Source organism: Seriola lalandi, unplaced genomic scaffold (genome assembly GCF_002814215.2).
Source record: "Seriola lalandi dorsalis isolate HSWRI2012SDOR001 ecotype SW California unplaced genomic scaffold, Sedor1 jcf7180002054894, whole genome shotgun sequence".
NCBI classification, from domain to species: Eukaryota; Metazoa; Chordata; class Actinopteri; order Carangiformes; family Carangidae; genus Seriola; species Seriola lalandi.
In genome coordinates, this window is record NW_019525446.1 from 376,057 (window position 1) to 399,716 (window position 23,660).

The following is a 23,660-nucleotide window of genomic DNA, read 5'->3' on the forward strand; positions in this document are numbered from 1 at the left end:
ACAAGACAAGAGGCTAACGTGGAATTAGCCTTTGTGACGTCACGCGTTGGTTTCTGAAGAGCGGTGAAATTATGACACGCCCACCTCCGAGGCAGCGCTACGTCATCGGGGCAGATTTGGAGCTAACAGAAAGTGACAAGGACCGGGGCTAGCTGGTTAGCATGCTAACTTCAAGTCACGGAGACAAGAGTTAACATTGGCGTTGCTCTCCACCGCCGGAGACAGCTCTGTGAGTAGAGGAATGAAGTTTGATGCCAAACGCAACGGTTCCTTTAGATTGATAATTAACAGCGGCTAATGCTAAGGCTAGCTACGTAGCATTAGCAAAAGTTACAAATAGCTAAATTTTTATCTTTGGTAGTTGACTAAATTCTTCAGTATCTTAATTCTCTCCACATTATGTTTCTTTACATTAAGTATTTTGTATTTGTGGATGGATATTGTACATTTCATGTTGTATTATAAGCATTATTTACATTAAAACATGTTTAATGTATTTCATGAACTAGAAAGATAAAAGAAATCAGTCATCAATTTCAGGATATGGGCCATATGTGATCTTTAATCTTGACAGGGAAAATAAGACATTGCATTTGAAGCCATTTCATGGAAAAAAATATTTACAAGGAGGACTCAGTCCTCACAAACACTGACAATACATTAGTAAAAAACAAAGATGAGAGTTAAGGATTTGAAGTGCTTCTGAACCTTAAAAACACGGTGTTCTGATATCCAAACTATCGAGATAAATATATTTATAATATTTATATTATATTTACAGAATACCTTAAATATACAACGCTCATGATGTATTCTATAAACAAATATAAATTACTTAGGCACACTTTTGTCTCAAACAATCATGGGGGTGGTTTTCAAAGGCCATCCTCTAGATTGATGGGAACTTTCACCAAGAAAAATCTCTTCAGTGTTGCAGTGTCATGCCATCCAGAGTGGCTGCACTGCTACTAATCTCAGTATTGGTTGGCCAGCAGTTAGGGGTCATAATGTACACAACCACTTTTTACAGCAGGACTCGAAGCTGGCTTGATTTACACTGCCCACAGACACAGGCGCAGTCCTAAAATGACCTCATGACCCCCTGACTTGCTCCTTTGCAGACTCCTCTTTGCAGATTCTTGTTCAAGTAGGCCTGGTGGAACATCCACCTTATTGCTTACACCTGTTCTCTCCTGCAGGATCTGCAAGGAGGAGGGAGCAAAGGCTGGAGGGAGCAGGAGATGGAGGCGAGTTTAGGACGCAGCCGAGCAAAGTGGTCAAGAGTCAGACACGGATGACGTTTATTTCCACACCTTTTTTCTTTTTAAGGTAGACAATCATATAAGGTTCAGAGACGACAAATAGAGAGCAGCTACGATATCTACAAAGAATATACAGTACAAGTGAAATATACATTGATGATACAGCCAACTAAACGCACGCAGTGGGGTGGAGGGGAGGAGTGGCCAGCCGGTATGGCCGGGCAGGGCTTACTATTACAGTCAGTCTATAAGTCCGACTCGGGCATATCCGGCATGTCGGCCATCAAGTAACCAATACCATAACGGCCGTTGGGTGCAGTGTCTGCGTCAGGGCCACCGGCGCTGCCGCTCTGCTTGCGGTAGATGCTGTTGCCAGGCATCGGTGAGGGCGCCTCACTGGGCGACTTGCCTTGGATCAGGCTGGTGTCGTCATCCTCCCCTGGTCGGGCGCTCTCTTTGATGATGCGGCCCTTCTTGTAGGAAACAGTGGAGAGGCCGGTGGTGTTCTCATCAATGATGTTGAAGTAGCGCAGGCCAAAGACCACAGGCACCGGCATGATGGCCATCACCACCAGGGAGATGCAGACGACAATGCCCCACGGAGGGAAGTGCGAGGTCTGCTCTTTGGCCTGGAGGACAAACATAAGAAAAACATGAAGTTGTACAGTTGTATATATGGAGGACAGCCAGATGACAAGAAGGATTCATTACATATATATGGCATTTATTGTGTCAAATGGCACCTCTGCTTTTTCCCTGGTAGTGGCATTTTATTTTATTTAGGTCTATTCTAGTGGGGAAGTCTCTATTTCTGGCAAAATATTGTGCTACAAAAAAAGAAATAAGTGGTCATCGATTAGTCAATCAAGTAAAAATCTTCACAATTCATTAATTTCAGCCTCTCAAATGTGAGTAGCTGCTGCTTTTCTCTGTGTTTATATCGTTATATCGACGTTATGAAATTGTGATGGGGATTTTACACACATCTTTTTGGTGTAAACTTTCATTTTATAGGCTGATTAAGATACTAATCAAAACAATTTTGATGAGAATGATGACTTCATTTCAGGTGTCTACTTCACTAGTCACACAGGTAACTCCGCCTCACTGGACACATGAAGGAGCAAATGCAGGTACACTTACTCCCATTTGGCCTTTGCTCCACTTAATGGTTTTAAAATGACTCTGTGATCAAACAAGTGCTTGAATGTCTGTGGGGTAGACTACACATCCTGTTGATTGTCTGCGGGTTAAAGGATGCCTGGACATGTGTTTATCAGCGAAAACTTGGTCATTTCCCCCCATTTTTTTTAGCTACTGCCTCATTTACTTTGAACCCTTTAATCTGCTTTTTACCTCTTCCAGGATTACTAAGTAGGAGGACTTCCACCCCCCCATTGATCCCTGGTCTCAGGAGAGACGAGGCGGAGACGTTGACTCACCTCTTCCTGTATCCAGGCACTGTAGCTGGGCGGCGTCATGGTCAGCTGGATGAGGCTGGAGCACAGAAGAACCAGCAGCAGGATGGGCGTGATGTACTTCCACATGTAGTAGTAGAAGCGGTACGGCGTAAAGCCCAGCATGTCCTTCAGGTCTTCAAAGAATCTGAGAGAGCGGCGGCAGCAGCAAAGCAGCATGAGGTGAGATCAAATGTTTGTGGTAAAGAATTCACAATAGTTTTCATGTTCATTATAAACCCGATGACCTTTATACGTTGTTTATATTTTGCCTTAATGGCTTCATTCAAAAAGTTTGATTTAGACAATATACCGACTCAGGAATTCCAAAAATAGACTATTTGTCCCCATAAATGGTGGAAGGCGAAGGCTTTGTGTTAACCCTCTGAAGTCACTGTATCCGTAACAGCTTTTGAATGAAATTATTTAACTTATTTGCAACATTTAGAAATAAATGGACAAAACCTGCCACACGTGCAGTTTGTAACCCTTCACAGCCAAGGAAGTCTTTATACCAGGTAGAAACAGGTATAGCTCTTATTTTGTGAAAAAAAATTTTTCAAGCCATAATAAAAACACATCTCAAAATAAAGTATGGAAGGGATATTTTAATTTGAAACTTTATTTGATGTAATAGCTGTTTTTTCTAAATAGTTTACAGAGTTAAATTAGCATCAGAAAGTTACTTGGGCTTATTTTTGTACGCTATAAGTTATATGAAGTAATTCATGCAGAGTTAAGGCGATATGCAGATGATGATGTTGTGTACTTACTTATCAATCCCGTAAACCCAAGCGACTGCCACGTTCTCCAATATGACCACTATGAGCAGAGGCAGAGTAGCCGAGTAGTCGTCGAACATGGCCACGAAGTAGTTCCCTGAGCGCTGAACAAACAGGAGACCAATGGAGAAAGCCATCACACAGCAGCCCACTGCAGGAGAGACACAGTTTGTTAGTCACTGTGCACATTGAGAGATGCAGTATGTTACATGTCAATGTAAAGGTTCACACTCAGATAAGGAGGGATGGACACTGTGTATAAGTATAAAAAGCATTAACCTCTGGGCGAAGTCACATATGGAAACTGCATTGCTGTACATCTTTATGTATAGTAAAAACAGTAGGTGTAGTAATGTTTTATAGTGTACCACAAATTACTGTCATTATTCCCCAACTTACACCCAAACCCAAAAGGGAGGAGCAGAGATAAACTGAGCAACAGTGGAGCATGCTTAAGTAGAGCGAGACCCATTTAAAGCTGTTTGAGTCAAACGAACAGCAGGATGGCCCACATCTGTTCACTGCACTGTGGAGCAGCCACGAGTCTCATTAATCAAACCGGTTATGTCTCTTCTTCTGGCGGAGCCTTTTTTCCATCCACTCCTGAAGGAATAATTTAATACTGGGAACTTCTGGGATACGTTTATTCATTTTCAGTTAAACTGTGTTAGCTTTAGTTCATAGATCTGAATGGAATCAAGTAGCAGAAAAATACTTTTACTCTTAAGACGTTGTACAGGCATCATAACTATATAATTATAATACACAGAATTACACGTTTTAAGTCTTTCTGAAATATACATGTTGTATTCATCTGCCATGGCATTGCTGCAGAAGGAAGTTTGATGTACTCCAATGTCATTTCTTTGTTAATTAGCAACCTTAATCATATGAAAATGGGTAAATTATAAATACACATCCTATCCATCTTTGGAGAAGTGTATTTCCTATAGGAGACCAGATTCCACAGACATGCAGGGTTTAAGTTTATCTAAAATAATCTCATCGTCCAACATATAAAAAGTCTGCACGTCCTGTATTCGATCACTTTTGCAAGATTTTACACACCATTACTGCCTCCATACATCCTGCACATACAATCTGTTGGGACCCTTACGACTCACAGAATCGCAGTCTCTTTTTTAAAATATAAAATTGCACGCTGGGACACAAAAAGCTGTGTTTGACTTTATGTAAGTAAGAAAAATAGTAAAATGACCCCTCGCTTTTTCAGAGCTCTTCAGTCACCGCGTTAGACAGAACATGTGCGTTTGCTTATTCACCATCTCTTACCTGTAAGAAATTCCTTGCGGACTTTGAAAGTGTCTATCAGCGGTGTGAGGATGCCCTCGATGGTGCCGAACATGCTGCCCAGGCCGAGGTTGACCAGCATGAGGAAGAACATGACGGACCAGAAAGGCGAGGCTGGGAAGTGGGTCATGGCCTCTGTGAAGGCGATGAAGGCCAAGCCTGTGCCTTGGACCGCCTGTCAGGGGGCAGAGAAGAAGAAGAAGAAGAAGAAGAAGTCAAAAATCAGCAGCAATGGTCTCTATTTTACCCTGGCTAAGATCCACCCACGCCTTCATTTGAGGCAGGATATGTTTACAGTCTTTGTGTTGAGCTAAGCTAACTGGCTGCAGGTGATGGCTTCATATCTACCAATCCTCTCATTGAACTCTCATAAAATATATTTCCACAAATGTCGAGCTTTTCCTTTAAATACCTTGTTGAGCTCGTCCTCAATGCTGCAGGATTCCAGTCCCAGTTTCTGGTACTCGTCCTCCTTCACCCCTTTGATGATCTCTGTCATCTGGTGGTAGTCCTCAGCACTGACTTGATTAACCTGAGTGAGGTTGATGTGGTGGGGGATCAGGCTCGCTTCGATGCCATTACCCAGCAACGCCACAATCTTATTGGTGTTCCTAAGAAATGGGGCAGAAGTTTTTGATAACTAAACAATCATAAGTTTTAGTTGAATAAAGAATAAAACACAAAAGATCCACTTTGCTTTTCAAAAAGCCACAACCACCATTGGACCGTGTGGTAATTTCACTTTCAGGTCAGCGCTTTGATGGTTTACAGGAAACACAAACGCTGCCTGTAAATATTGAAGTGTGAGATTACGCTCGTACTCACAGTGCCACGCATTTGCTGTTCATGATGTTGGCTTTGAAGCCCAGCACGGCAAACACCACCAGGGTGGCCAGCACGGAGGTGAAGAAATTGATAAAAGACACCAAGACGGCATCGAAGTGGCAGTTGTTGTCCCGCTTGTTGTAGCTGGAGAAGGCGATGACGCCGCCGAAGCCGAGGCCCAGCGCGAAGAAGACCTGCGTGGCCGCCTCTCGCCACACCTTCGCCTCCAACATAATCTCCAGCTTGAAAACGGAGCCCCGACAGATTTGGTTTAGTTTAGTAACACAGTGAGCAGTGTCATTGAAGGAACACAGTTACATATGTTTTAATATATAAAATATAGGTGTGTGTTTTGAGGATGAAAGCGTTTACAGAAACCCACAAATCACTGAAGACTGATACAGTGATTTCTTTAAGATCACAAAGCTTGGATTCATCGATTGGCGACAGCTACAATTACCTGATCAAATTGACAGTAATTTAAATTACTTATCAAGCTACAACGACGTCTCAAGTGTGACGATTTGCTGCTTGACTTGATTTGTATTTGTGTATCACTTGACCAATCTGCCATCACCATTAGGGTCACATGACGACATATATGCCAGTTCCAATCAATGATGGACTGTGAGATGTGTTTGAAAAGTGTAGAAAAAGCAAGTAAGGGGACCTTGAGTTGAGATACTTTTGCTGTTCATACATTTCACATGTTTTTATATGATTGTAAATATAATATTTTTACATTTTAGACCCTCTGTTGGACAAAACAAGGAAGATATCTGACTTTTTGTAATGTATTTGACAGTTGTAGCCCTACACATAAATATACAGTTGAAAATACATTAAATTAATGTTGTGAATTAGCAGATTTATGCTTAACAGTTAGTGTGTCACATACTTTTCTTATATGCCGAATATATAAAAGTTACAATACAGTTAAAGCTGAAAGTTAAAAGCTGAAAGTTAAAAGTCGACATTCAGGTCTAATAATCTTCATGATCATACAGTATGTCCATTTAGTTGCTTTAAAAAGGCATCAACAATCTTTTCTTTTTTCTTCAAATAATTAACATATAATGTCTGTCTGTGTTTTGCAGCCTCTCAGTGCACCACCTTGCTAAATGACAGCTGGTATCTCGACAGTTTCCACCTAGTAGTTTTTTCTATTACAGAGGTCTCAAACTGCTACGAGCGCAGAGCAGAACACACACGCAGCAGGACTTTTGATGTCTGTGGGTACAACCGACGGCGGTGGCAGAACGTCCTGTTTGAAGTCGTAAGATGTCAGCCTGGCGAGACTGAGCAGACACACGAAACGAGACTGAGAGTCTTCGTCTGTGTTGCTTACATAAAGCCTCAGTAACCCCTCTGTTGCCATGGCGACACGATTTCCACAGCCTGAGGTGCCATTGGCCTGTTGCTGCTTGAGGAGACGGCCTATTGCAGTGCAGATTTAATTTTTGACTCCAGACACCTCAAACAATGAGTGGATTCAAATGAACAGTGACTGAGTGATACATACAAAAAAAAGATGTTCAGTAGGGAATATTAAATATAAGAAATAACTAGTATTTCTACATCTCTACTATTAATTGGTTTGTTGATCGACAGAAAATTAATTGGCAACTATTGATAATTTTCTTTGTCGTACACAAAGAGGTAGTAAAAAATAAAAAGGTTGGTTTAGACTGTTTGCAGGATAAAAGAAAATCATTTGAAGATGTCACAAAGGGGCTCTGGCAAACTATAATTGGCATTTTTCACTCTTCTATTTCTTTGTCTCCCAACAGCCACTGTCGCTCTTAATGGTACTTTCAGAGTTTGTGGAAACGCTGGCTTGAAACGTGCTTTACCTTGGGTGTGAACATGTGTCGAATCCCATCTACGGAGCCCTTCAGGAGCAGAGCCCGAATCAAGAAGCAGATCAACACGAGGTACGGGAACAGGGAGCTGAAGTACATCACCTGCAAGAAAACAGATCGTTGTATTAAACGTGCACCAAAATGTTTACAGTCGGCCTGTACTTTGATAAAGTCACAAAAACAGTAAACCAATGAAGAGCTGCTTTTAAATTAAGTTTCTTTTCATGCCAGTGACCTAGTTTCAAGAGAAGTCAGATTCTGTTTTACCTAGTCCAGCACAGACTTAAAATAGACCATTTTAGACCTGCATTATATCTCATATATTGCCACTTGTGCATTTAAAGTTCTGTGCTATGAGACGAGGATAGCTGCTCTTCAGTTCCAGTCAATTCCTGTTCCTCTTCAGATGATAAGAGTGTGTGTATCTTAAGAAAACTGTTAAAATAAATACCATCTCCCTGTCTAACTATGGTGATGATTAGCTGATTAGCTGAGAGACGAGTTTCAGATTCATTTTAAGCATTTTTTTCTTTTTGTCGTGACTATGACAGTTATGATAAATTTTAAAGAATGTGCCATGAAAGTTTTGTAACTAACATCAGCAGGTGTCCCAGGGCAGAACTCGTAGCCGTTGAGCCTCCGCAAGACCTTTTGTCTCATTATCACACTAATCAGACGTTGGGGCCCCCCTGTCTTTTTTTCAGTAGCACACTACACATATTTAACCTGAGGCCCCCTCTGTATAGACAGGATGGTTAAAGGCTGAGGGCAGGACGGACTCAGCTGCTACACTGCAACTTGTGGGTTTCCAGGACTCTCAGTAGGGTGTGGATGCAGACACTGGGAGATGGTTGGGGGTTGAGTCATATGCACAGTCGGTGATTGAGAGAGGTTGCGTCTCCTACATGGTGGTCCGTATGTAAAGCCTGAAGCATAATGTCACATCTTAAAGGGGAAGGAATAGTCTGCATTAAAGTAGGATTCATTCATATATTTGAAAGTTTAATCAAGATTTTTGAAGCTTAAGTCTATAATATGCAAAATACAAAAGTATTTTTGTGAAATTCAGTCTGAGATGTTTGCCCCCCTGGCTTTGTTTACCAGTAATGTACAGTTGAAATGTAAATATTTTCCATGGCCACAGCAAATCATACTGGGCACCCTGTTCTGTAATGACCGCAAGTAATTCTTCCTTAAAGCTTGGACTATTGACCATAGCAGAGACACAAAGATTTATATAATTGTAAAGTAGTGCATTTTAATTGAAATGAACAAGAAAAACAAGAAATAAAATTTAATTTATATATTATTAGAGCTTTTTCTCTTACGGACTTAAATGCTTGTCAGGTGAAGATCCCTCAACGTAAAGTCAAAGTTCATGTTTTTACTTTTCTCAGCTCCAGCTCTCGTCAACCCTTTTCTGTTGTTTAGGAACATTGTCGTGGTCAAAGCCAAACAGGCTGCTGCATCCTGTGATAAGCAGATATCTGCCCCTTTATAACCTCAGTGTTATGTTCTAGCAAAGAGGGCACTTTAGGGGGTGGGGGGGCAGATAACATGTGCTTCTTGCAAAGGTCAGATTCTGCGAGCAGCACTGTTATCTTCATAAACTGATACAAGAAGTTAAGATTTCCCCCGTGACGACAGAAATACAGAAGACTTTACTGTGATTGACAGGACTTCGGATACTTTCAGTGAATTTTGCCATTTATCCAATCACTGACAAACCCCGTCTCTCCCCCATTATAAGCCAAAAACCCCCACCCCCCCCCCTTTTTTTTGGCCACACTCTTGACAATCAAACCAAGCCAAAAGAGCGCGTATAACCATGGCAACCAAAACAGTCTGATCCCTTTCATGCCCACCCACCCACACATACACACAAATGGGACAGAAATGCAGATCGCGGTGGGGATATTCCTTGGAAAAGGCTTTTGTGTGAACATGGGTGGAGAGGGCATTATTATTCTTTTATACCACACAGCGGCGATTAAACTTCAAAGACACTTGGAGCTGGCCCCTTCGAGGGAAAGTTCATACACATTTCTACTCTGGCCAACTCAAAAGGCCGTCCAGAAACACCAGGTAGTTGGAGGACGACCATCTGGCTCCAACTGTTCAATTCACCAGTTGCTTGTGCGGTTTCTGTTCAGCTTTTTTAAATGTATTTATTTATTTCTAAACAACTAAATATATTAAAATCTTCATTTTAGCAAATCATTTTATTTTCATGATGGCAGTGGAAGGACCTGAACATCATTTATGCTAATGCGACGCCCCTGACACAGAAGCAGTCGTGATAGTGACTGCGACAATGATTGTGGTTATCAGTGACATTTCTTGCCAGGCAACAGGATGTGCCACACAGGGGAAATGAGACTGTCTGGCTCTGCAAATCACCGTGGCAGAGGCCGAGATTAAAGCGCCGCTGTTGTCGAGGGCATCCATCTTGTTTTGTCTGTGGCTGTTGTGGTGAATCTGAGGTGCAAAAGACGAGGGCTCAGAGGACCCAAGTGTACAGCGGACAGCTGCTGGGATAAAACCTGAGCTAAGGACAATGTCTCCAGGGATTTAAGGTGGTAAAACTCATTAAGCTAGTGACAGCCACATTTCCCCACACCATCAAGAAAATGCAGTTACAGTCTAATAATAGGGTTGTATATACAAATCTGTTACTTCCTACAAAGCTGAATGTTTTCACCCAAAACATTTTAATTCAAAAAAGCTTTTTTGACCAGTTGTGGGCAAGAAAACTACGGCAACGCACTGCAGCCATCATGACAAAAATACTTCTTGTGATAATAAACCTAAATTTCTGGATGATATGCAATATTATTAGGCAATGATGGATCTTTTCCTCATTGTAATATTTCATATAAAAACATACCAACTTATCACGTAGGCTACGTTTTGTTATAATGGAAAAAAAACACCTTGCAGAAACACTTGTAATAACAAGGAAATATGTCACAATAACATTAAAAACGTTATACCATAAAAGAGTTTTGTAAAAGTGAAGTTTCTTGTACTAATGAAAAACTGAGCTTTTCTTTTCTTTTGTTTTTTTGTTTCATACATTTGGCTTGTCAGAGTTTCTGTGTTGGAAACAGTTGCCTACAGATGCAGCTGAGACTCAGTTATACAGAAAATGTTCTGTAAAACCAAAATAATGAGCTATAAGATGCTAAAAAGCCCAAAGGAGCTGTAGAGTTGAGTTTTAATTCTCCATAACTTTGGCTCCATTACAACGACTTGTTTCATTGAGTTAAGCTCATTCAAGATCAAACCTGCAAGATTTTATTCTATTGCAACTGAAATATACTGTATTAACTTTGACCCCACACTCCGTTGTAACCAGAAGTGCGGATAATACCAAAATCAAATAACTCCTGCATCAAAGCTTACTCTGGGAATGTTATAAAAAAAAAAAAAAAGGGCAACCAGTTTTCCCAATTAGCACAGGCTTGACTTTGACCTTGGAAGCGCACCGGCTAATGCTCGTCATGTGATATGAGAAAAGTGTGGAATGATAAAAGATCACCTTTATAAAAAAAAAAAGGAGATGTGGAGTGGGAGTGAGTTTGCAAGCAAATGCCAACCTTTTGCCAGTGGGCTAATCCTTCCGGATGCTAGTCACGCTACTGTCAGCTTTGCTAGACTAAGCTAAAGTAAGCTGAGCCAGGAATCCCACACAAGATCACATGAGCTCCCGGGATCATATCTGAGACTGTATGATTAGAAAAAAAAATTGCCAAGTCACATTACAGGAGTCACTCACCAGCACTGTCTTCAGACCAGGCACCCATACGGTTTCCCCTCAGTAAGCCTTTACTTTAAAGTGAACTAATTATGTATGAGAGGATTTTCAAAACACTTGGCAAGAAATGGCCTTTTGTTTCTGTCACTGCTCCCCATTTCAAAGGGCACAAGAGTTATATTTATGTTCTTATCAAGGCCAAGCTGCCAGGATTGCCAGGCAGCTGTAGTTTCCCTCTGTTCTCCACCTCTCTTGCTCCCACCAACCGTCTCCTCTTCTGCCTAATTCCCTTCCTTGTTAAAATCCCATTTCTCCATTTAATTTTGCCAGTAGAGACCTGAAGCGGTGACTGCAGAAACTACAGAGGAAACTAAAAATGCTAACAAAAGTTTTCCTTACCTTCCCAGAGGACTGGATTCCCTTGATCATGGCGAGGCAAACCATGAACCAGGCAACCAGCAGGCACACCGTCATCTTCCAGTTGAGTCCTCCACCCTCGGAGATGCTGTTAGAGATGTCCAGGGCCTCGCGGTACCAGTAGTAGGTGGTGGCCGAGCTCTTCTCGCACTCTGGCTCCACATCTACGGACACAACGGTAGCAGTTAACACCTCCGTCTTGCTGTGCACCTCTTTACTAAAAATTAGCCGCAATGTCTGTGTTTTACCGAACAAGCACTTGGGTCTTACATGTACTGGTCTTGTTCTTGACGAGCGGACACTCATTCCACGGCAGAGGTTGCTGGAAGGACTGGGAGAAGTAGAAGAGACTCCAGCTGATGATGACATTGTAGTAGAGAGCCACAAAGAAGCACACCTGCAGGTAAAAGACACGAGTTCACTTCAGACTCCCAAAACCAAAAACATAGAACATATATATATATATATATACATGTATATATGTCCTCATATCATCATAAACAGCATCAAAAATGACCTTGACTTTTCTGTTGTTGCGACAAGCCAGAGATTTCTGGCTGAAGAGTAACAAAGTGATGCTCTCCTTATGTTTTGTTAATTTGTGACTTAAAGCTCCATATTTTACACTTTCCCTGTGTTTTATTTTGAAGTGTTGATCCATAAGAAGATATATTTGTAGTTTTGACAACCAAAAACCACATGAATGTAGTTTTATATCTCCTCTCTCAGGCTTCTCTCTGGAGCTCTAGTAACAACACGACACTCGGCCAATCAGAAGAGAGGAGGTTCTGACTCTCTCTTGTGATTGGCCGAGTGTTTTCTGTGTGATTTAATAAAAATATAGCAGATTTCAGAGAAACCAAATCCTGCAAGGTTTGGATGGTGGGTCCAGGTGGGCGGGGCTTGGTGACTGCTTTGTTGTGACATCACAAAGTTCTAGAAGTCCTGACGGCTGGTTTTAAGGCTCAGTTTCTGAATACAGGCTGTGTGCATTTCTCTGTGGACTGAGGCTTTGATACTTTCACAGTATTAATATAGAACCTAGACCTGCTTTATAATAAAAAAAAAAAAGACATGGAAATCTAATTTTAAAGTTGAAATTTGACAGATCATGCACCTTTTTTGAGTTATTCTTAGAGGTACTTGTGCAGCTGTTGTTATTTCTTTTCAAATAAACAGCTGTTGCTGCTGCTCGAAACAGAAACTACATCACTTTCTTTGTACCAGATCATTTTCCCCAAGAAAGGTTTATGAGACATCAGAGATGCCAAAGGTTGTTTTCAGGTTACATTTGTTTTTGTTTTTTTTACATACAGTATTTGTTCCAAAGAATCCTTCATGTGTTTTGTTTTAAAATGAAATATTAAATCATCTTAGGTAAGAAAACTCTTTATTTTATGTTTTTACTGTTGCTTTTATTTCATTCATTACTGTAGCATAATGATTACCTACTAATGTTCATACCACTGCTACACTGTGTGTACTGGTTGAACTAATACAGACTCCGATGTCTGACTCACCACACAGCTGGCAAAGCCGATGCCCCCCAGCCGAGGGCTGATGTAGTTCCAAACCCCGATGCTGCCCCTGCGGATCCGCTGTCCCACGGCTAGCTCCAGGAAGAACAGCGGGATGCCAATCAATATCAGCAGGATGAGATAGGGCACCAGGTACGCTCCTGCCAATGCAAACAATACAGACAGCGAGTTAGACGAAGGGCACGCAAGGAGGGGAAACTGTGTCATCAGAGAACTGTGAGGTGACACCGTTTCAGTTCCTGAAAAAAGCCTGCAAGCACATGGGAACAAACTGGTGTTTATTTTTTATTTTTTTTTATTTTCTCTCTCTAACTGCAACATGCTGTGTACAAACTCTCTCACACACACACACACACACACACACACACTCACACACACACACACAAACACTTAAACTTTAACTATACTTCTGCCTAATGCCTCCCTGCTGGAGACACATTTGCCTAAAAATACATAAAACACACAGCAGCCTCAATGAGACAGATACTGTCTCATTATCTCCCTCACACACACACACACACACACACACACACACACACACACACACACTGAAATTACTATACACACATCTGCTGAGCTGCAGCTCTGTCTCCCACCTAATACACCCCCCTTGGTGCGTGTGGTGCAGTCAAATAATTCAGGAAACAGACAAAGATACTGAAGTCTGAAATTAGCTAAATTACTGTGGGTCACATTACAAAGATGACGTCCCTCTATAGAATTACGGTTTCAGGGTGAATGACTAACATTAAGACAGGCTGTAATATTGTGGTGGAGTAAAATACAGAAGGGGCCACCTCTCTTGTGATGGTCAGAGTGCACACGAGCAGTAACACTGTCACATGACGGTAGGAAGTGGTGTGTTCAGTGGCACAAGATTTTTTGAATAATGTGCCTTTTATTTTCCTGTTACATTACACACACAGTATGTTCCATGCAGTGTAGTAGGTTTTCTTTGTTTTCCTCACATGAGATTCAAGTTCTAACGTGTGTTGAAGGTTTTCGGGACACAGCGATGGCGTATGTGTGTAGATGAGATCAAAACAAAGGCCGAGTTCGAAGATGGGTGTGGTCTGACCCATGAGTGCTCAGAGTCAGAACGTCAACACGATCCCATTGTAAGATGGTGTCTAGTTTCAAAACTGGTGGAAAGAAACCAGACAATCTTTTCTTGAAAACACTTTTTGAAGTGATATTTTGGGTCCAACAAGAGAGATGCAATGCTTCATCAACAAAGATTTTTTATTTTTTTTAAATCCCCCTTTGTGCCCTCTTTCTTTCCTCTCATGGGCTAAACCACAACATCAAACGATAACATGGTAGGGCGACATACTACAGTGTTTACTCTGAGTCACTGATGACAACATGAACACTTCCACCATGGGTGTATTGTTTTTAGGATTAGTTTCATCCCTGTTTCAACAGAGTTTATTGTTTCATCTGGCAGGACGTTCGTTCAGATCCTTTCCTGAGTCCCTGCTGTCCCTCCCAGGTTTGGATTGGATGGGAGTGGTCACAGACAGGAAGTGAATGTGTGTGTGTGTTTATCTGTTGTTTTAAGTGTGTGAATGTTTGTGTATGTACAGTATATGAAGTGGTTTCTAATATTAAAACATCTAATTCTGGTTCACTGAGAACACAGTTCAGTCTGGGGAGAAGCTTTGACATCAGTCGGCATCAAAACCTCCTCTTGTCTCCATTGTCTTTTTAAAACCTTCAACAGCCTCCTTTGGATATTCAAACACTTTGACAGCACTTTGAGAAGCCTGATAAGAGCGCATGGCATCTTATCTTAAAATAGTTTCTGTTCACTCGTAGTTTGAAGGTAAAACGCTTGTTTATCCAGTCTGGGCAGTGCCACAGACAAAGGTGTGAGGATGACTTGCGTGCATGTGGTATGTGATTAATCATCTAATCAAAATTACCTTAAGTATTGTTTGAGTTGATTTTTTTTATTATTAGCTGGAGGAGTAATTAACTGAGAGACAAAACACAGGACGATGCCCAGAGGTTTCTGGCACACTGTGATCGAAGTGTACGATCTCTGTCTCTGAAAATATTTGGCCGAGCAGGTTTTGACGTGGATTGCTGCCAAAATGGTTGAAACTCAAGCTCAGGTACATGCAAATGACATGGGTGTGCACAAGCTGCAAGGCGCAGTTTTCAACATTGAAACACTTCTATTTTTGACCTGAGATGACACCAGAGCAAAGTTTGAACCAAGCAGGGAGGAAACCACAAATACAAAGACTAAAGTACGAAACACAAGATCAAAGAAAACTCAGCGTCTACAGCTCAAGTAAATCTATGAGACTGTACAGTCCTTTTAAGCTAGAAGCTAACATCAGTACGCTAACTGCTAAATGCTCACAACAACTGATGTTCACTAGCTGTAATATTTACTATCTTAGTTGAACATGTTAGCATGCTAATCAAAATTACGTGAGCGGTAGATCAAAATGAATGCGTCTGGTCACCGATCATCTTAAAACCCATCACCTGTGGTTAATCTGTGGCTGAGAGAAGCTCTGTGCTCACAGCGCCGGTGCGTGGCAGGCCACCAAATCAGAAAGTGAGACAGTGAGACTGATACATGTACGCCATCTGCAATGCATGTCAAAGAATTATCGGTATCGTCCGTGGATCGGCCGATCTCACCCATAGATGATCAGTATTGGCGGCCAAAAAACTGGACCGTGGTATCCCTAGTGTAAAGATGCTGGAACTGAAACTGCAATACAAACGTCCACAATCTTGCGTCACAATACTGAATTATTCAGAATTCAAACTCCGGTACAAATGTGGAAATCTGTGTATAACAGACTTTGTCTTGTGCTCCAGCTTATTGTTGTTTTACTTTTTCATCTATGACAGTAAACTGAATATTGTTGAGTTTTGCAAAGGTCTGATAAAACACTAAATTCATACATCACCAAATTTACGTAGCTTATGTTTTTTTTTTTATTTTTATAGAGGCACTGCAGCAGACTTGGAGCACAAAGACTCCTCTGTACTCTCTTACTGCCATAAAAGGAAACAGTAAGTAGTAACAGTAAGGAGATTAAAGGTAAAGACGTGCGTACAGATAATGCACATAAAGTATGTTCCTGCTGTGGGTGGATAAAAGATACAGCACACACACAATCAAAAATACACTTACACACACACACACACACACACACACACACACACACACACACACACACACACACACACACACACACACACACAGACACACACAGACCTTCAGCCTCAGATCTGACATTTTAATCTAATTACAGTCAAACGCAGCAGGGTGACCAGAGCTGTTTAAAACAGACCTGAAAACATGGCAGGGTCAAAAGATTTGAGCTGAAACGCCCACATACACATACACATACACACACACACACACACATTAACAGATACTAACAGATGGATCTTATGCAAATGATGCACAGGAACACACTTGTAAGAACATGATTCACTGTATGGATACACACACACGTTCATGTTTGCGTCACTTCAGAGGTCATTACATTGACTTACATTCATTTCCTGGAGACTTACTCCAACCATAAACATAATCACAACTTGCCTAACCCCAACCCTAACTTACCTTAACCTCAAACCAAATCCTCACCCTCAAACTGAATGATAAAACTCCAAGCTCGAAAACTTTTCTGTACCTCACACCAAAGATCCCCCGTCCACTTCCCTCCTCCCCATCACTATCTCACCTACTGCCCACGTTTACCCTGTGATGTCACGTCGAACTTAGAAAATCAATGGACTCATTTCTTTGACGTTGCCCCCCCTAGATTTCTTACTGTGAACTAGATTTACTACATTAGTATTTAATAATTAGATCAGTGCTGTCGTCGTGTTTTTCATTTCTACTGATCAACACAAGTTTCTGTTCAGTTTTAGTCACGAGGAGTTTTCACAAGAAAGAATATGATTTTTTTTTAACTTATTTGTGTGTGTGTGTGTGTGTGTGTGTGTGTGTGTGTCATCCCAGATGGGATTACATAACACACAATGTATAAACAAAGGCCTTGCTGCATACTAGTGCTGGGCGATAGGGTTGGAAGTCAGTAACACAATGCTGTAATATTTCATGATACCAACGTAGCAAATCTATGCAAACTCACACATAAAATAATCAAATGAATGTTCATTTAAATGTCCTGCAGCCTATTGCAGTATTACACTTTAAAACACTTCAAATATGTAGATATTTAATTACTCATTTAGTTAAGAAACACTCATTTGTGTAAATGCTATCACAATATGATCTTATTAATATAATGTATACATACATAGTCCAGCCCCACTGCATAGCACATACTACGCATGTCCCTAGACTTGTGATTACACCTTGATAATAACATAATACTGTATGTAATAATGAAACATTAAAAGACAGTATATTATAAAGATTGGTTTTAAACAACCTGCTGAATTTTAGGGACTTTTCCTTGTGTGTTTTAGAGACGCTGAACTAGATGAGGAACCATTGTTGTTGTGGTTTTGTCACGCCCATCGAGACACTGTATCTGATAATACACCTGACTCGGATTGAGGGTTTCTATCCCGTCTGGCCGACGTCTCTGAGACGGTTTCATTTAATCAGCTTTCTCCAGACAGTCAATGGCTTTACATAATCTCCAGGTGGGAAGTGCAGCACCTTATCACTTTCCCCGAACATGTACACGGTCCAAGTATAAACCCTGCAGTTGGTCCTCATCGGGAGCGGCTTATGTAGTAAGCGTACGGCATTCTGGGAAATGTGGTTTTGATTGCAGCAGGGTTAAACGTTGCCATTACCTTATTACACTACCATCGAGAGCATCGGAGCTGCTCACAGACTGATTCCCTGCATGTTGACGGCAGTGTCATTACCTTATATGTTGCGTTCAGCTGTTTTTTTTATGTTTGTGAAATGTTGCAGACTGCTCACCGGCACAGACACAGACGGTCACATGACTCACGTGTCGACCCTGAAGGTCACTCAGCAGTCTGGTTTTGACAGACGACTACAAAATAGGAAGGACTCTGCTTCTGCTTCGCTCTTAAAATCAAGCAGGAAGTGCTGCACTTACGAAAATATACATGTACATGTTTCTGTTTGGTACATGTTGATTCTACATATGTACTTAAGGAGTGATCATGAGGAGTGTGTTTAGTTTCCAAACCCGATGATGAATTTGGACTTTGTGGCTGTTCTTCCTTACAACTACATTTCTTAACATAGCAGTTTTTGACATGGAAATTCATTCAAGAGACACAGGAATAAATAATGCGTCTATTTTGAGAACTCTATGATATTGACTCTCACACTCCATTAGCAAACGCTTTGATTCTGAATAGATGTTGAGACAGGATCTTGTACCCACATTGTAGAGTGTAAATACGGTGTCATAATAAAAGCTGCAGGATCATTTTGTGAAGCTGGGACTTAAATATCATTGAAGCTGTTTACAAAGATCTCTCAGTTGTTAATATTCATATTAAAAATACACTGACAAAGTCCAGGTCTACGGCTCCGTTAGGACATAGAAGCAAATCACATAGATGGTTTCTTTACAGACCCTCAGAAAGTAGAAGTATAGTCGTCCTGAAGCATTTCTTTTGGTTATTTGTTTTAATGTGAATTATCATCCTCGGTTTGACAGCTGGCTGCGTGTCAGCACGGTGAAATACTTGCTGGTTTACTGCAGGTTCATTTTAATGTTATTAATTTTGTAACTGAAGTCTATTCTGCTGCTTTGCTGTGCTCTCTTCAAATGGCACTTCTGGTTGATTACATCTGCAGTTTTAATTTTCATTGTTGCTGCCCTCATTTCACTGTGTTTCTGTTGGGGGAAGACACTTGAGCTGTCATGGGCTCAGACAGACCTTGTACAATTTTGACCTACTCCTCTTACCGTAGCCTCCCTGTCCAATGAGCTCCATTTCCTGACATCTCGGCTGCTATCACTTTTGTTGGTTTTTTTTTAGCTATCACTTGGCTAATCTTGGCTAACCTGTTTCACCATCTTACCTCTTCTCGCCCCGCTTGACCTTGTTGTAGCACTGAACAAACTATGAAATGTTAAAATAAAATCCAAGGTGTAATAATCTGGATTGGTCCTTGATGCAGATTAGAAACAGATTATTTGAATTATTTTTCTGTTCCTTGTACATTTCTTAGTTTTTTAGCTATGACTTGTTTCAGGTTAGCAAATGCTAACCACCAACACTGGAAAGAGTTCTTGTGATTGTCTCGCTGTGTGTGCGGTTGTCAGCTCAAATGTGCAAAGTGAAAGTGTAAACGAGGACCGCTGGTCAGTAACTCACCCCCTCCGTTCTTCTGACACAGGTAGGGGAACCTCCAGACGTTACCCAGGCCTACAGAGAAGCCAACCTGGGCCAGGATGTACTGGAGCTTGCTGTTCCAGGCCGGGCGTTCCTCCTCCTCGCCGTCCGAACCCCCTTCCTCCACGTCGCACTCTTTCCCTTCCCCTTCATGGTTGTTGACGATCAGCGAGCTCTTCTTGAAGGAATCGTCGCAGGCGTCCTCGTTGGAAAGCAGGTCTTTGACAGACTCTGTGACATCGTCGTCAAGCTCTCTCTTGACGGCCTTGCTGTTTTTGGGCATTTGATAAAGCAATCAAGGGCGAAGGGTGGAAAGTCTTTTCGGTTGGCGGGGCTGGAAGAGCAGGGCCGGCGTCTGTGAAAAGTCACTTTTTGTCGTTTTGTCTTTACACAGCTCCAAGTTGGATGGTGTCTGGGTTCAAAGGCCCGTGGGGTTTAAAGACAGTTTGTGGAGGTGGAGTGATGAAGTGGTTTATTTCTTCATTATCACCAAATGTCTGCGGCACAGAAAAGGAAACACTTCAGTCAGTGAACAGCAAATCAAAGTGGCAATTCTGACAAAGGCCGTGCCACGGCAAAACCACATTTCATGAGTTGCCGCTTCCGAGGCGAGTCATCAGTGACGTTATGCAAATTTTGACTTAAATTTCCCTCCACAAGTAGCTGACTGACAGGTTTCACTCTGAATTAACCCTGCACAGTCAAAAACATGCAAACTTTAGCAAATTAAGACAGAAGTTGACTTTTTTTTTTTAAATCCCCCTTCTTTAAAGATTTAAATGGAAATGAAACCTAAACACAGATTAAAATGCTCCAGTCCAATTTTAGTAATACTTTTGTTCTGTATAAAATAGATCCTCACATCTTTCACACCATCTTATCTGACTTTTAAGTCAACACAAAGAATTACTGCTTTATCTGGTGATGCAGAGTTATTTCTCACATGGAAATCACATGGCTGATTGGGGCAACAAATGAATGAGGATCTTTTCGTTGTAAGTTAGTGTTCTGGGAAGAAGGAGGAGAAGGCCTGGGAACATTATCCTGGTTGACTGAGACAGTGACAGGTCGGGGTATGGAGAATATCGCGTTTCCAGCCTCCTGAATAATTGAAGGGAGGAGGCCATTTGCATACGAACCCAAACACTCCTTCTCTCCGCAGCTCTCGGGGGTATGGGGAAAGCCCCTCAAATGTGAGAGGGTATCAACTTTCAAAATAAAGACGAGAGGAAGGATGTGAGCTGACATGCGGTGGTTGCATCAGTAAAAATTTGCGGGAAAGAATGAAGCATGATTGGTTTTAATCTCGTTTTTTTTTTTTTTTTTTTTGTCCTACAAAACAAAAGACGCGACGTGCACATGTAATGCCACTTTCTATGCTTCACACTGTAAACGACATCGGGAAACATTCAAGGGTGTGGACACTGTCCACCCAGAGGCGGGTGAAGGTGCGCAGCATTTTGGATTTCAGCATCATCACAGCGTCTTTTGCATTTCTGCAAAATTGCAACCTTATAAATATTTTTCATTAAAACGCATCACCGATGTGAAGAAAAAAAAAAAATATTCCGATGCGACCATGTTGCAGTAACAACATGCACATCCAACATTCACCATCCAGCGGATTAAGTGATTAATAGATTTCCTTTACCGCTTCCAGATTAGCCTGGTTTGCATGAGGCAAAGGGCCGTCGTTTCATAATCCATTGAACGCAACACAGCAGCCACAAGGACCGCCGATGCTGAGCACCCTCCACTGCAGTTATTATAGAGGCTGCAATAAGAAATAATATCGCCATTATTTCATTCAAATTAAAGGATGAGTGGACGCACAAAGGGAAAAAAGACAGGGCTTTACCATTGTTCTTTTTTTCCGCCGGCACAAGATTCACTCAGGAATGATGAGTCAAACAACGGACAGGTTTACAATGAGAAAAATGCGGATGGAGAAAGGAATTTAAAAAAGAAAAAACACAAACAAACCAACAAGTCACACCAGTGCCCGCCATGTGCTCGTTGTTCTATCCGGGCACAATTAGTTCTCAAAGAAATCGGCATAAATTACTGTCCTCCCTCCCTTCCGCCCAGTCTTCATGACATCCATGTGAAGTGTTTCATCATTCACTGGCTGGCCACATCCTGCGCACTGGTACCCTGGTAGTCAGCCTCTCTCTCTCACACACACACACACACACACACACACACACACACACACACACACACACACACACACACACAAAATGCCATATTTGAATTATAAGGCTGCTCACTCACCTGTGCGGAATAACAGTCGTCCTCTTCAGAAATGCCGCGTCTCAAGGAATGAAATTGTGAGAGCACATGCACGGGGCAGACATTCTCACTTGCTTCTATAAGGACCAGTCCTGCCGGTGTTGTACTGCTGACTCCGGCTCGGTGACTCCTCTAGATATCAGCCCGAGAAGACGGCACGCTGAGGAGGAGGAGGGAGGGGGGTGCTCCGCCTCCGAGGGACCTACATCACACCGGTTCCTCACTATTCATCCACGCTATATCTCACCTAATGTAAATTAAACATTTACTTTACACCACTGCACTTTAGACTTCTTGGCATGTTTAATATTTATAGTGAAAATTGTGTATTTATTTTCTGTTACCACCCGTTTCTACTTGGTACGCTCCACTACTACAGGAAGGGGGCCGGCTCATGGATGGATGCAATGTGCCTCTGTTTATAAACGCTCATTTCCCTCACTGCATATTTATTCATTTCGGAATTAAATCGTTTTATTATCACACGAAATTTCCATAACATTAAACACACGGTTTCTACATTTTTAACTCTATAAACAAAAAAAGAGAAAATTTGGTCAAGGTCGACATCAGCGCGTCATCCAACCACGCAACCCACGAGCTTATTGCGTGAAAAAAAAATGTACATACAGGTCAGACGCGACAGAAACCTTTTCCCTAAATCAGAGAGGAAAAAATGTGAATTATTCCTTTAATATGTCGTCAAAACAGCTTATTTCAAACATATTAATTAGACAAAGACCCATTATGTCAGTAAATATTTTAATTGGATTTGATAAATAATTGTTCTGTCGCCTCTGGAACAATTTCATTGACTTGGCTCCTCTCTGGACAAGACAGCAAACTAACCCACAGTGTGTAGTAGACTAATCATAAAGAAAGTACAGCATACTGCATATACAACAATACAATTTAAAGAAGCATTGCAATAACTTATGAGCCACATAACAACCCTTGGACAGTACATAAAATGTCATTTCTGGGGGACGTGGTTGCATATAGTTATGTATAGTTAGTTGTATAGTTATGTATGGCTATATCTTCTTAAGAATATAGGTTTTATCAGATGTGACCAAACCAAAAGTAACAATTGGACAGTACATTAACATAAGTACATTTTGAAATATTTGTACTTTAATTGTGTATTTCCGTTTTATGCTACATTTTACTTAAAAAAAAAAAAAAAATACTGTAATTTTTATTGGGTAATATTTACTTTGCTGACAATCATTTTATACAGGCATGAATTAAGCGACCTAACAGTATAGAAGTAGATAAAATTATCTGCACCTGGACCAGATACAACAGTAGAATACACAGCTGCAACACAGCACTATCTAATAATATGGCATATTTCTGCATGAATACTTTTACTTTTGATATTTAAAGTACATTTTGCTGATAATACAGCTGAACTTTGTGACTTCCAGTGTACTTTTACATCCTAATACTGTCACTCAACTCAGGTAGAGTATTGACCTACCATGAAATACAAGTTACTATTAAACAAAGAGACAGTGTTGGTGCTTGTTGGATTATTTAATTGATTCCATGACCTTCATCTGGCAAAGTTGTGATGATAAAGGCTGAAATCAAATGATAGAATCAGCTGAGAGACTCTGGGACCACCTTCTCTGTGTTACATAAAATGAATGTTTTCATGTGAACATTAACCTACATGCTCCTCGGCTTACTGGATTATATGACAGTATTGAGCTGTTATTTTTCTTTTGTATGGGGTGTGAAAAACTTGTTAAATGTTAAGTTGTACACGGAGCGTCTTAGGTTAAGGCTAGGCAGTTAAAAACATGGTCAAAG

General features: G+C 41.2%; 1 protein-coding gene across 1 annotated transcript; it reads right to left on the reverse strand.

Moving 5' to 3' along the window:
* Positions 1-542: 542 nt before the first annotated feature.
* slc6a15 (solute carrier family 6 member 15) lies at positions 543-21,961 on the reverse strand. Its single transcript, XM_023429494.2, has 12 exons — positions 21,825-21,961; positions 19,533-20,047; positions 13,194-13,351; positions 11,944-12,070; positions 11,656-11,837; positions 7,491-7,601; positions 5,638-5,879; positions 5,225-5,423; positions 4,795-4,987; positions 3,493-3,652; positions 2,705-2,867; positions 543-1,891 (listed from the first exon to the last, which is right to left on the reverse strand). The coding sequence occupies exons 2-12, from the start codon at positions 19,831-19,833 to the stop codon at positions 1,508-1,510; spliced, it is 2,220 nt and encodes a 739-aa protein (XP_023285262.1). The 5' UTR covers positions 19,834-20,047; positions 21,825-21,961; the 3' UTR covers positions 543-1,507.
* Positions 21,962-23,660: the final 1,699 nt, after the last annotated feature.

Coding starts and splice junctions, on each gene's coding strand:
- slc6a15 (XM_023429494.2), bottom strand. CDS start 19,833: ATGCCCAAAAACAGCAAGGCCGTCAAGAGAGAGCTTGACGACGATGTC. Junction 5,880..7,490: donor GACACATGTTCACACCCAAG/GTAAAGCACGTT, acceptor TCCGTTTTCAAG/CTGGAGATTATGTTGGAGGC. Junction 1,892..2,704: donor GTGCCTGGATACAGGAAGAG/GTGAGTCAACGT, acceptor TTTGTCCTCCAG/GCCAAAGAGCAGACCTCGCA.